At 68.1% G+C, this 12,579-nt stretch overlaps 5 protein-coding genes across 5 annotated transcripts; 3 read left to right on the top strand and 2 right to left on the bottom strand.

Annotated features, from left to right (window-relative positions):
• Positions 1 to 208: 208 nt before the first annotated feature.
• On the bottom strand, positions 209 to 1,105 carry AURANDRAFT_65594 (hypothetical protein; the record flags this gene model as incomplete). Its single annotated transcript, XM_009040482.1, has 1 exon — positions 209 to 1,105. One exon carries the CDS (start codon positions 1,103 to 1,105, stop codon positions 209 to 211), a length of 897 nt encoding a protein of 298 aa, XP_009038730.1.
• Positions 1,106 to 1,410: 305 nt separating this feature from the next.
• On the top strand, positions 1,411 to 2,094 carry AURANDRAFT_65593 (hypothetical protein; the record flags this gene model as incomplete). The annotated part of the gene is made up of 1 exon (XM_009040506.1): positions 1,411 to 2,094. The coding sequence occupies one exon, from the start codon at positions 1,411 to 1,413 to the stop codon at positions 2,092 to 2,094; it is 684 nt and encodes a 227-aa protein (XP_009038754.1).
• Positions 2,095 to 4,336: 2,242 nt separating this feature from the next.
• On the bottom strand, positions 4,337 to 5,755 carry AURANDRAFT_65592 (hypothetical protein; the record flags this gene model as incomplete). The annotated part of the gene is made up of 2 exons (XM_009040481.1): positions 4,337 to 4,423; positions 4,652 to 5,755. 2 exons carry the CDS (start codon positions 5,753 to 5,755, stop codon positions 4,337 to 4,339), a joined length of 1,191 nt encoding a protein of 396 aa, XP_009038729.1.
• Positions 5,756 to 6,621: 866 nt separating this feature from the next.
• On the top strand, positions 6,622 to 10,507 carry AURANDRAFT_71986 (hypothetical protein; the record flags this gene model as incomplete). The annotated part of the gene is made up of 3 exons (XM_009040507.1): positions 6,622 to 7,074; positions 7,363 to 8,514; positions 8,677 to 10,507. The coding sequence occupies 3 exons, from the start codon at positions 6,622 to 6,624 to the stop codon at positions 10,465 to 10,467; spliced, it is 3,396 nt and encodes a 1,131-aa protein (XP_009038755.1).
• A 1,046-nt stretch (positions 10,508 to 11,553) lies between these two features.
• AURANDRAFT_11971 (hypothetical protein) lies at positions 11,554 to 12,483 on the top strand (the record flags this gene model as incomplete). Its single annotated transcript, XM_009040508.1, has 1 exon — positions 11,554 to 12,483. A coding segment is annotated over one exon (930 nt), but the record flags the coding sequence as incomplete, so codon positions are not given.
• Positions 12,484 to 12,579: the final 96 nt, after the last annotated feature.

Raw genomic sequence — 12,579 nt, 5'->3', positions numbered from 1 at the left:
GACACTCGCCGGACTCGCGCGCCGAATTCCTCGGCGCGGCGCGGGTCCCGGAGATGTGCCTCTGGGGGCTGCCCTGCAACTCGCCGGGCTACGGCTGCGTCGACGGCATGTGCGGCGCGCTCGACGGCACGCGCGGCCACCAGCACGCGGCCGGCTGCGCCGCCGAGGTCCACTCATAGAAACACGTGAGAACCCCCCCCTTTGGCGCCTACTCGGGCGTGATGGGCCGGTCCTCGCCGGCCTTCATCTTCTGGAGCATGACGATGTAGTGGTTCGTCGGCGGCTTCTCGGACATGTCGGGGAACTTGGCGAGCTCTGCGCAGGCCGCCTCCATCGTCGTCGTCGCCTTGGGCAGGTCGCCGAGCTTCCAGACGGCCAGCGCGACGGCGCCCTGGAGCACGCCCGCGTCGGGCTTGTCCGGCGCCGTCTTCAGGAGGACGGCGACCGCGCGCTCCTCGACGGCCACGGCCTCGTCGCACGAGCCGATCTTCCGCAGCACGGCGCCGAGGTCGACGCAGGCCGCCGCCATGGACGCGTCGTCGGGCCCGCGGTGCTGCTCGATGAGCTGCACGCAGCGCCGCAGCAGCTTCTCCGCGTTCGCGAACTCGCCGGAGAAGGCCTTGACGAGCACGCCGGCCATCTTCTCCATGGGCTCCACGAGCTCGATGGACTCGGGCCCGAGGCGCTTCTCGAGGATCGCGTAGCCGCGCTCGTACATGGCCAGCGCCTTCTCCACGCCCTGCGCGTTCTTCTTTCGACTGCAGTCGCCCATGGCCACGAGCAGTTTAGCGACGTCGAGGTGGTCCGCCCACGCGGGCGTCGCGTCGTAGAACTCCAGGACGGTCTCGTAGCACTTGAGCGCCTCGCTGAGCTTGTTCGTGCTCCAGGGCGACTTCTCGTACTTCTCCTCGGCCTTCCTCGCCTTGTCGAGCTGCGCCTTCATGTTCGCCGGCAGGGGCTCCGGCTCGGGCACGGGCGCCGGGGCCGACGCGACGCTGCCCGACGCGACGGTCACGACCGTCGCGTTGCCCTCGGCGTCCACGGTCTTCGTCGACACGGCGCCGAGGTCCGGCTCCGAGCCGGACGCGGCCAGGGGCGCCGACATGACGGGTCCGCCTCTTCTCTCTCAGGACGGCTGCCCAGGTCAGGACGGCTGCCCAAAGGTCGAGGCGCTCGGCGCTGAGAGCAACTCTAATCTATGCATGAAACTCTAATATATGATTCACCATCGATTCAACATGGCGCATTCCCCTTCAATAACTTGGTCAACATCATAGCTCACTGTGAGATCACTGTGGCGCCATGGCAATTGACTGTGGAGGCATGCGCTCTCCCTCTGCCGGCGCGCGCCCGCGCGCCATGATTCACCGGCGACGCTGCGGTATGAGCACTCTCAACCGCGCGCGCGCCATGGTCGCCGCGCTGTGCTTGGCGTGCGGCACGACCGCCTTCGTCGGCCCGCGCGGCGGCCACCCGCTCCGCGCGCCGCCGCGGCGCGCCGCCGCGACCGCCGTGGTCGACGCGCTGAAGCAGGACCTGCTGACCTCCATCGGCAGGCGCGCCGGCGAGGCGGAGATCCTGCGGCGAGCCGCGCGCGTCGAGGAGGCGGACGTGCGCACGGGCGACGTGAGCGGCCGCTGGGCCTTGGTCTACTCGACGCAGACGGCGTCGCCCCGGCCCGGCTCCGCGCTGCTGAGCGACCTGCCGCAGGAGATCTCGAACCGCATCTACGGCCTGCTCTTCAAGGTCGCGCCCTTCCTCGCCGGCGGCGACTCGCGCGACCGCGACGGCCCGCTCAAGGTCGCGAACGAGCAGGTCGTCGACGTGACCGCGCGCGTCGTCGACAATCGCGTGCGCATCACGGCGCTCGGCCAGACCCTCAAGCTCCGCGTCTTCGGCTCCGCGGAGGCGACGGACGACGCGGACCGGCTGGCCATCACCTTCGAGGGCTTCGACGTCAACGACGTCGTCACGCTCCCGCTGCCGCGGCCCCGGGGCGAGATCGTGACGACGTACGTCGACGGCGACCTCCGGCTCTCGCGGGGCTCGCGCGGCGGCCTCTTCGTGCTGAAGCGCATGCCCGCGGGGTCTTAAGTTCAAGTTCGGGCGTCGACCTACATGGCGGCGAGGATGCCGGCGACGGAGAAGCCGGCCATCAGGGCCTCCGGCACGTAGTGCATCGGGTACTTGACGGGGAGCTTGGAGATGTACGCGGCGTTCCAGGGGTAGACGAGGCCGGTGAGCACGTTGTAGACGACGAGGGGCCTGCGACGCGTCGCGCGTGACGCGCGGAATCGCGCGGGACGCGGCGTCGCGCAGGAAGACCGTCTCCAGCGGCAGCTTCGTGAGGGACCAGGCCATCCACATGATCGAGACGCCCGCGCCGCGCGCCATGAAGATCGCGAGCGGGTCCGCGGGCCCTTGGAAGTGGTCCTCGATGAACTTCTTCGTCATCAGCGTGAACCTACCAAGTGCGACGGGTCGGATGTCTTCACATCTTCAGGCGAAATTCACGCAAAAAAACACTCCTGTCGCTCGACGCTGGCGTGAACTGGATCCCGTAGATGCCGTAGACCCACGCGCAGGCCTTGACGAAGCCCTCCTTGGGGATGAGCGCGCCGCCGCGGACCTCGACGGCCGCGCGGAGCCGCGGCGTCGCGGCGCGCTTCGGCGTGGCCAGGGCCGACGCGCCGAGGAGCAGGGAGAGGCAGAGGAGCTTGCGGATCATCTTCGGTGCCTGCGTTGTGGGGGGCTGGGTGGTGGGTGGCGGTGAGAGGCTGCCCCGCTGCGCGGCTTCTCTCAGAACCACTCTCGAGCTGAAGTCGCGAGGCTGCCCCGCTTGAGCGTCTTCGGGGTCGACTTGAGGAAGGATCCCGCTGCAAGCGGCGGTGTCCAGTGCGCAGACGCTGCGATGCGCGATGCAAACGACGGCTGTCCACTAGAATGCGCTGCCAAAGAATCAGAATCGAGATTCTTCAAAGATCGCGACGGCAAGCACCAAGCATCGCCGACGTCACGGTGGTCGTCGATGACGCGGCCGCTGGGCGTGCGTTGTGGATGAGCGGCAGCGGGCAAGAGCTCGGAGAGGATCGCCCAGGCGCGCGTGGATCCGACTGGGCCGACCAGACTCGTCGATGGACTCGTCGACGACGGTCTCGACGTCGCCGGTTGCAGCAAGGCTCCGCCGCGCGCGTGGCCCACGCACGTCGGGCGACTTCCACGGACGGCCTATACGTCCGGCGTGCTTCGCGGACGGCGCAGGAGTCGCCGACTAGGACGAGCCCCGGACAACTCCCCGGACGGGTCGCCGAGTTAGCCTTTGAGAGAGGCAATCGGCGACCGCTCGAGCTGTGCCGCCTCGCGACCAAATGCCAGACTCGTTGCGCCTCGGCACCCTCGTTTCGCTCGCTGGAGTCGCGTTGAATCCGGCCAACGACGGCACAGACCTTCTCGGGCCGCACGACGACGATAACTTCCTGCGCTATATATACAATCATACCAAAGCTGCAATCGAAGACCGACTCAAACAACCTGGGGGGTTTGCCGACCTCGCGGGGGGGTCCGCGCCGACGGGGAAGTACGCAAAACTGTTGCTCGAGATATGGCGACAACAGAAATCGGTCAAGGAATATAAAGCGGCAGCGGCCGCGCGATGCCGCGCCGCGGGCGCGGGGAGCGCGGACTTGGAGGAGCAGAAAGTGACGATCGCCGTGACGTCGTCGGGCATCTACGCGGACTCAGAAGAGGTGCGCCCGCCGCTCTTTCTCCCCGTGTGGATTTAACCCGTGGACGCGTACGCGTAGGGAGACTGGATGCACGAAGTCTGCCATGTAATCTTCGACGCGGCCATCTTATTCGCCGGAAAGCCGTGCTCCCGCGCCGACGTCGAGCGCAAGTTCAAGAAACTCTTCACCAACGTGTACCACGAGCGAGCGATTGAGACCATCGAGTCTCACTTCGACGGCGCGTACCATCTGGTCGCTGGCCTCGCGCGCCTTCCCCGCGCGCTGCTGACTTCGCAAAGAACCTGGCATGCGGAGATCAAGGCGTGGGTCCTGGACAAGATCGAGAACCCGCTGTCCCGCGTGGACATCATGGTGAGCCGCAAGTGCTGCCACGGCATCCCTCCGGACGAAGGCCCCATGATGGGGTGCAACGGCCTCTTCCACGCGCTCCCCAACACCACTGTCTGGGACGACGCCATCCTCGCCATCTATTTCGCGTTCCCCGGCGCGTGCCCCGACCAGCGCGCGACGGTCGTGACATCGTGCTTCTAAATCGCCTAGCGCCCGCGCGCGCGCGGCGACCGCTCGCCATGGCCGACTCGGAAGGCGAATCAAGCGCGGAGTTTACTGATCCACGCGAAAACGCCGTCGAAGGAGCCGCCGGGCCACACGCCCGCGGGGCGCACGCTGCGCGGCGCCTGGGAGGCCGCGATTTTGAGGGGAGTCGCGCGAATCGCCTTGAGGAAGCGATCGCAGCCCCGCGCGTCGCCGGCCGCGCAGGCGTGCGAGCACGGAACTCGGCTAATGAGCATGATCATCTCGAACGGTCGGTCCGGCTCGTGATAGTAACGGACGCAGAAGAAGAAGAGCCCGAAAACCATGGCCTTCATCTCCGCGTGCGACCGAGACCGATTGGTGGCAACCACCTCGCGCCGGGCCTCCTGGACCGTGAAGCCGCAGTCGAGAAGCCGGTTTCCGAGGCGTCCGACGATGCGGCAGATGATGTCTCTTTTGGCCGTGAGGAACCGCCTCGTCTTCGGGTCGTGGACCGTCTCGACGAGTTCCGCGAGCCACGCCATCGCGCACGCGACTTTGTTGTCCTCCTCGAAGAACTCGTCGGTCAGCGTAAAGGCCAGCAGGCGGAAGACGACGTCGACGACGGACGACTGGAAGCAGACCCGGAGGGACCGGTAGTGCTGGTTCTGGCTCGTGAGCACCAGCGTGAGGTCGCGGTGCAGGTCGGGGACCTTTTTCAGGCCTCGCAGAGCGTCGTCACGTTTTCGCTTCTCGACGGGGGCGCTCGCGGCGTTGCTAAAAAAGCCGCCGAGCTTGGCGACGAGCCGATGGTCCGCGTCCAGCACGTGAGGCGCGGCCGGCGCGTCCAGCGTCGGGACGGCGAGCGCGACGAGCGCGGCGGAGGCCGAGGCCTCCTCGGCGCGCGCGGCGGCGCAGCGGCCGCAGAAAAAGGCACCGTCTGGGACCGTCTCGGAGGTGAGGTCCACGCAACCGAAGTGGAACCAGCTGTCGCAGGCCTCGCACTGGATCATGAGCGGCGTGTCCCGGAGGGCGCACGCGCCGCAGTGGAAGTCGTTGACTTCGGCGCCGTCGGCGGCGCCGGCGGGCGCGGCGCCGGCGGGCGCGGCGCCGGCGGGCGCGGAGCCGGCGGCGTCTTTGGAGACGTCGTTGGAGCCGTCGTCGGCGGACGCGTCGGACGCGTCGTCGTCGTCGTCGCCCTCGGCGTAGGAGATCTGCTTGCGCGACCGGCCCGAGGGCCGCCGCGGCGGCGCGGCGGGCGCGGCGCCGGCGGGCGCGGCGCCGGCGGCGCCTTTGGAGACGCGCTGCTTTTTCGAAGTCCGCGAGCGTCGGTTCGACTCTCGGACGCGCTTCGCCGAGTCCCGCAGGGACGCGACGACGCGCATGGCTTTGGCGACCTTAGCCGGCGCAGACATGGCGTCGTAATCGCGGATGACCGCCTCGCTCGGCGGGTCGATACCCGGAAAGTTCGCCTTGGCGGCGAACGACGACGGCATGGCCTCGCGAAGGAAGCGGTCGTAGGCTTTCGCCGCCGAGATTTCTTCGTCGTAGCAGCCGAGGGTATGACCCTTCAAGCCCACCTCGCTTTCTGTTAGTTGGACCTTCCAAAGGCCCTTGGTCTTGTCCCAGTAGACGCCGCGGTATTGCGACGACGTCTGCGGCTTCGGCTGCAGGACGCCGTCGACCTCGGCGTTCGTCGCGCGGCAATGGCCCAGCCGGAGCTCGGCGATCTTGGCGTTGTAGGCCCGCGCCGCCACTTCCTCGTCAAGGAAGACCCCGATATATCTGCTTTTGCCGTGCTCGTCGAAATATGTCACCCGCCATCGACCCTTTTCCCAATAGATTCCGTAGAATCGCGAGGACTGCTGCTTGCCGTGGCCCGCGACGGTCTCGTCGCTCGTCGCGGCGGCGCCGGGCCGCTGTCCGGCGCTCGCCGACGTCGTCGCGCCGGGCGCCGAACGCTCCACGGCAGACGCGCACGCGGGCACCTCGGCGCTCACCGACGCAGCGTCGGAGTCGGAGTCAAAGGACTCGACCTCGGAGGCCTCCGACACGCCCATCGAGCCCATCGAGGGTGCGAGCGCGCACTTCTCGCCGCGGGTGTGCGCGCGCCGAGCGCCGGGTCCATCGCGCGACGTCGATGTTGCTGTCTCGGTGCTGCTCAGCAGATCGTTCCTGGTCGACAACCTTACGCCCTGCGCGCTGTCGCCGCACGCCCTCGACGTCACCCACTTCATCGACGCGCGCGCCGCAACATCACTCTTCTACGCAAACTGCTGCGCCTCGCGAACGACGCGCCCCGCAAGCTCGCCGCCGAGGGCCTGACAACTCCCTCGATAGTTCCCGCGTTGCGACCCACACGATGAAGAAGTTTCAAATGCTCAAGGCGCCGTCGGCGCCGAGCCGCGGCAAGTCGCCGCCGCCCACGAAGCGGCTCGGCGCGTGCGGCCTGGCCGTCGCGGCGCGCGCGCCCGAGGTCGAGAACTTCAAGCGCGACAACGAGGACGCGGAGCGCGGCGGTGACGTCGAGGTCGTGCGCCGGTCCTTCATGCCCGGCATCCTGTCGACGACGGCCGTGACGGTCCGCCAGGGCTTCAAGAGCATCGGCGGCAAGCGGTCGAAGCGCGCGGACGAGCTCCTCAAACAAAAGTCCTTGGGCCGCAAGCGCATCAAGGGCGTGGGCCTCCAGTCCAAGTTCCTCTCCGGCCGCGACTTCGCCGCGGGCCAGGTCGTCGCGCCCATGCTCGACCTCTCGTTCACGACGGACGACTCCGCGAAGGAGGAGGAGGAGGCGGAGGAGCCGGCGCGCCGCGGCGTCCCCTTTGAGAGCTGGGCAGCACAAGGGTGATTCAACGTCGCTACAACGTGAGTGTTCCGCGCGCGCGCGTTCCGGAAAAAGCATCCACGCTTCGAGACCGTTCCGAGAGATGATCGCTCGTCCAAAAATCAGCCGAAACGAGTGGAACATGGCCGAGATCGGAGCCTTTGAAGTTGGGAATATCACTCCCTTCATGGCCGAGATATGAGCCTTTGAAGTTGGGAATTTCGCTCTCTTTTGCTGCCCTGTTTGAGAGTTTCCGACTGGCAAACAATCGTCACCTAGGCCTACCGCGAGCACGAGCCCCTCGTGCTCTACGAGCCGACGGACGACGAGGTCGAGGCCGGCGCCGAGGTCATCGAGGTGCCGCCGATCCTCTGCCAGTGGCTCCGGCCGCACCAGCGCGAGGGCGTGCAGTTCGTCTTCGAGTGCGTCTACGGCATGAAGGACTACGGCGGCGAGGGCGCGATCCTCGCCGACGACATGGGCCTCGGCAAGACGCTCCAGTCGATCACGCTGCTCTACACGCTCCTCAAGTCGCTCGGCCGCGACGGCAAGCGCATCGCGAAGCGCGTCATCGTCGTCTGCCCCTGCTCGCTCGTCAAGAACTGGCAGGACGAGTTCGAGAAGTGGGTCAACTGCCGCGCGAAGACCAAGGCCGAGCGCATCGAGTGCATGGCGCTCGCGGACACGACGCGGAAGACCGTCGAGGGCATGATCGACCAGTTCCTGTCGCCCGCGAACTACTACGACGTGCTCGTCGTGTCCTACGAGACCTTCCGCATGCAGGTCGAGCGCTTCGCGCGCAAGAAGGACTCCGCGGATTTGATCATCTGCGACGAGGCGCACCGGCTCAAGAACCAGGACGCGCAGACGTCGCAGGCGCTCGCGTCGCTCGCGTGCCGGCGCCGCGTGCTGCTGAGCGGCACGCCCATGCAGAACGATTTGGTCGAGTTCTTCTCCATGGCCAACTTCACGAACCCGGGCATCTTCGGCACGAAGGAGGAGTTCACGAAGCACTACGAGGGCCCGATCCTCCGGGGCCGCGAGCCCGACGCGTCCGACGCGGCGAAGCGCAAGGGCCAGGACCGCCAGCGCCAGCTGAGCGCTTTGAGCGACATGTTCATCATCCGCCGCATGAACCGCCTCAACGCGCAGCACCTGCCGCCGAAGCTCACGCAGGTCGTCTGCTGCCGGCTCACGCCGACGCAGGAGAAGATGTACCGCCACGTCATCCGGAAGCGCGACGAGCAGGCCGCCGTCGAGGGCCACGTCAAGGACACGCTCGGCTACATCCAGCGCCTCCAGAAGATCTGCAACCACCCGGCCCTGGTCGCGCAGCCCGAGGGCGGCTCGGCCGCGAACGCGCGCGAGGCCGCGGAGCTGCGGTCGCTCATGCCCGAGGACGACCACATGCCGCGGGGCCGCGGCGGCCGCGTGCTGAGTTGCTTCTCGCGGTCCGTCGACGCGGGGCTCAGCGGCAAGATGCTCGTGCTCCACCGGCTCATGGCGGAGCTGCACAAGCGCGGCAAGGAGCGCATCGTCGTCGTCTCCGTCTTCATGACGACGCTGGACCTCATCGAGGCCATGTGCACCCAGGAGGGCTGGCACTCCTGCAAGCTCGGCGGCAACACGTCGACGAAGAAGCGGAAGCAGTTCAACGACGACTTCAACGATCCCGGCTCGGGCTACTTCGCGTTCCTGCTGTCGTCCAAGGCCGGCGGCTGCGGCCTGAACCTGATCGGCGGGTCGCGTCTGGTCATGTTCGACCTCGACTGGAACCCGGCGACGGACAAGCAGGCGGCCGCGCGGTGCTGGCGCGACGGCCAAAAGTACCAGTGCTACACGTACCGCTTCGTGTCCACGGGCACGCTCGAGGAGCGCATGCTCCAGCGCCAGCTCTCCAAGGAGGGGCTCCAGAACGTCATCGAGGACAAGGCCCAGGTGAACCACTTCGCCACGGACGACCTGAAGAAGCTCTTCCTGTTCCGGCCGAAGACGGCGTCGGATTTGCACGACGAGCTCCAGTGCAAGGCCTGCAAGGGGCGGGCCGCGGCGCGCAAGGACACGTCCAAGGCCGGCGGCAAGAACGCGCTGAGCGACGGCGCCGCCGACGCGTGCCTCGCGTTCCTCGAGAACGCGGTGCTCGCGGGCGACGGCCGCGCGGACGCGCGCGCGCGGCTCGCGGCGCCCGTCGCCGTCTCCGCCGACGAGGCGTCGCTCCACGGCGCCGTCGAGCGGAAGCGCTGGAACGACGCCAAGCCCCACATGGACCTCGGCTCCGTGAAAGCGAAGCTCGCCGCGCGCGGCTACGGCACGATCCAGCAGGTCCTGAAAGACCTGCGCCTCGTCGAGCGCTGCTGCCGCAAGCTCTTCGACGCGGGCCACGCGACGCTGACCGCCGCGGCGCTCATGGTGCGCCAGGTCGAGGACGGCTGGCCGGGCCTCGTGCCCCAGCTCTACGCGGCGAACGCCGCCGCGGACGAGACCGCCGCGGCCGCCGACGCGGTCGTCTGCGCGCCCTGCGACGCGCCGGCGGAGGACGGCGACGGCTTCAAGCGCCAGCTCTACCCGCTGCCCAAGGAGGAGGACCTCAACAACTGGTCGCACCACGCGGACCTCTCGACGGTGCAGGACGAGGTGCTGCGGCGCGCGCTCCGGGGCCAGCCCCAGGTGTCCTTCGTCATGGGCATGTACCAGGACTGGGACTTGATCCAGCAGGACACGGCGCGCCAGAAGGAGATCGAGGAGCTCGAGGCCAAGCAGAAGGCCGAGGACCTCGAGAGCGCGCGCGCGCTCGCCGAGGCCGCCGCGGCCGAGGGCGACGTCTGCGACGGCGGCGACGGCGGCGCGCCGACGACAAAGAAGAAGAAGAAGAAGAAGAAGCAGGACGACGCGGGCGAGCCGTCGGAGGCGAAGGCGAAGAAGAAGCGGCCGCCCGCGGCCGCGGCCGACGCGACGCCCGGCGGCGACTCCGTCGCGTCGGCCGCGCCGTCCGAGGCCGCGTCGGCCGCGCCGTCCGAGGCCGCGTCGACGCCGACGGCGGCGCCCGACGGGCCCCGCTTCCCGACCGCGGGCCAGGTCATCCACGTCGCCTGGGACAAGGCGTCGACGGTCGACGCCGCGCCGAACCGCTGCGTCGTCGAGGCCGTCGGCGAGCCGCTCCCGGACAAGAAGCGCAAGGGCCCGGAGCACCTCTGCTTCCACGCCGTCGCGCGCGTCAAGTTCCTCGACGTCCTCGACGCCGACGGCGGCTTCGCGCGCGTCGGCGCCGAGGACCCGCGGCCGCGCTACGTCGCGGAGGCGTTCAAGCTCGCGCTGACGAAGTACGGGACGACGTGGCGCGTGCCCGACGGCGCCACGCCCATGGCCGACGTCACCAACGCGTAGGACAAGCCTGCGCCCTGTGCTAAAGAAGAAATGGACTGTGTTTTTTTTTGGTTCGCCTCCGCTTGTTTACCTCATCTCTAGAACCCGGACATGTTAAACACCGCTTCAATTTAGGCTTCAACCTCAACTCGGACCTCGAACAATGGGAGCCCTCGAAACGGCTCACAGATTCTGCCCACAATGGGCGCCGTGAGCACGGCGCAGCAGCCCCTGGCGGAGGTCGACATCAAGAACGAGATCGGCGTGCTCTACGGCGAAGAGGCCCAGCAGGCCTTCGCCGCGGCCAAGGAGGACGACGTCGTCGCGTGGCCAAAGGTCCAGGCCTACGCCGAGGCGCACGGCCTCCTCAACCAAAGGCCTATGCTGTTCAAGAACCTGAGGCAGTTCAAGATCGCCCGCAACCAGATCGAGGCCGTCTACGACGAGCACTTCACGGGCGCGGTCTGCGAAATCGCGTGGCGGGGCAAAGGCCTCGGCGACGACCGGCGCCAGTGCGCGCTGCACGGCGCGCCCGCGAAGACGCTCGAAGAGCTATACGCGGTCGCGGAGAAGGCGTTACTCAAGTACACCGAGGTCATGACCGCGGCGTGCCCGGACGGCGCGGTCCTGAACCTCGCGCCGCTCAAGGGGCGCGCGCGCGCCGCGGCCAAGGCGCGCAACGAGTACGCGAAGAATACGGCGCCGGCGACGTCGTGGCTCTTCGACCTCGTGCGCGGCTCGGTCATGTGCGCGACCGAGGAGGAGATCGTGCGGCTCTACGAAGCGCTCGACAAAGACCCGCGCGTCGACATCGTGCGGACCAAGAACCGGTTCAACCCGCCGTGCTTCAACGGCTATCGCGACATTCTCATGAACGTGGCGGTGCGCGTCGAAGGCGACGCCGGTGAGATCGCACACCTCTGCGAGCTCCAGATCCACCACGCGCCGATCAAGGAGTCGGAGCCGATGCACAAGAGCCACGTGACCTACGAGTTCTTCCGCGAGTACTTCCTCGGCAACCAGGACGCGGTCGAGCAGCGCCTCAACATGCTCTGCGCGTTGCCCGTCGCCGATGCGGAGAACGTCGACGACCTCGTGGATCGCGTGCTCGGGTCCGACCGCGCGTCGGACGCGAAGCTGCTCTTGGAGCTGGTGGCGCTGCTCGAGTCGATCGCCGAGCACGCGAGCGTGGTGCGCGTCCGGGAGAAGGTCTTGGAGATCGAGGAGCGCGAGTTTGGGCCCGATCACGTGCAGGTGGCCAGCACGCTGAGGAGCCTCGGGGAGGGGTACCACAGACTCGGCGACTACGAAAAGCATCGCGACCTCCTCGAGCGCGCGCTCGCGATCCAGGAGCGCGAGTACGGCAGCGATCACGTGCAGGTGGTCATGGTGCTGAGGAACCTCGGGAGCATGTACGGCCGCCTCGGCGACAACGCCAAGAAGCGCGACCTCTGCGAGCGCGCGCTCGCGATCGACGAGCGCGAGTACGGCTGCGACCACGTCCAGGTGGCCATCACGCTGGCGAACCTCGGGAACGCGCACGGCGAGCTCGGTGACAACGCGAAGAAGCGCGACCTCCTCGAGCGCGCGCTCGCGATCTTCGAGCGTGAGTACGGCCGCGACGACGCGCGGGTGGCCGGCGCGCTGAGGGAACTCGCGGGCGTGTACGGCCGCCTTGGCGACGACGCCAAGAAGCGCGACCTCCTCGAGCGCGCGCTCGCGATCAAGGAGCGCGCGCTCGCGATCAAGGAGCGCGAGTACGGCCGCGACCACGCGCGGGTGGCCACCACGCTGTTGAACCTCGGGAACGCGCACGGCGAGCTCGGTGACAACGCGAAGAAGCGCGACCTCCTCGAGCGCGCGCTCGCGATCTTCGAGCGTGAGTACGGCCGCGACCACGCGCGGGTGGCCAGCGCGCTGATGAACCTCGGGAACGCGTACGGCGACCTCGGCGACGACGCCAAGAAGCGCGACCTCCTCGAGCGCGCGCTCGCGATCTTTGAGCGCGAGTACGGCCGCGACCATCCACACACCGCGTATTGCCGAGGGCAGGTCGAGAGTCAAGAAGCGCAGAAAGTGAACCAGTCTAGCCTCCCGGAGGCGACTGAGAGTGTGAACTAGCCGCTCGGCGTG

The sequence above is a fragment of the Aureococcus anophagefferens genome (genome assembly GCF_000186865.1).
Source record: "Aureococcus anophagefferens unplaced genomic scaffold AURANscaffold_15, whole genome shotgun sequence".
NCBI classification, from domain to species: Eukaryota; class Pelagophyceae; order Pelagomonadales; family Pelagomonadaceae; genus Aureococcus; species Aureococcus anophagefferens.
The sequence above is the reverse complement of the archived record's forward strand: the minus strand, read 5'-3'. Positions and strand labels throughout refer to the sequence as shown.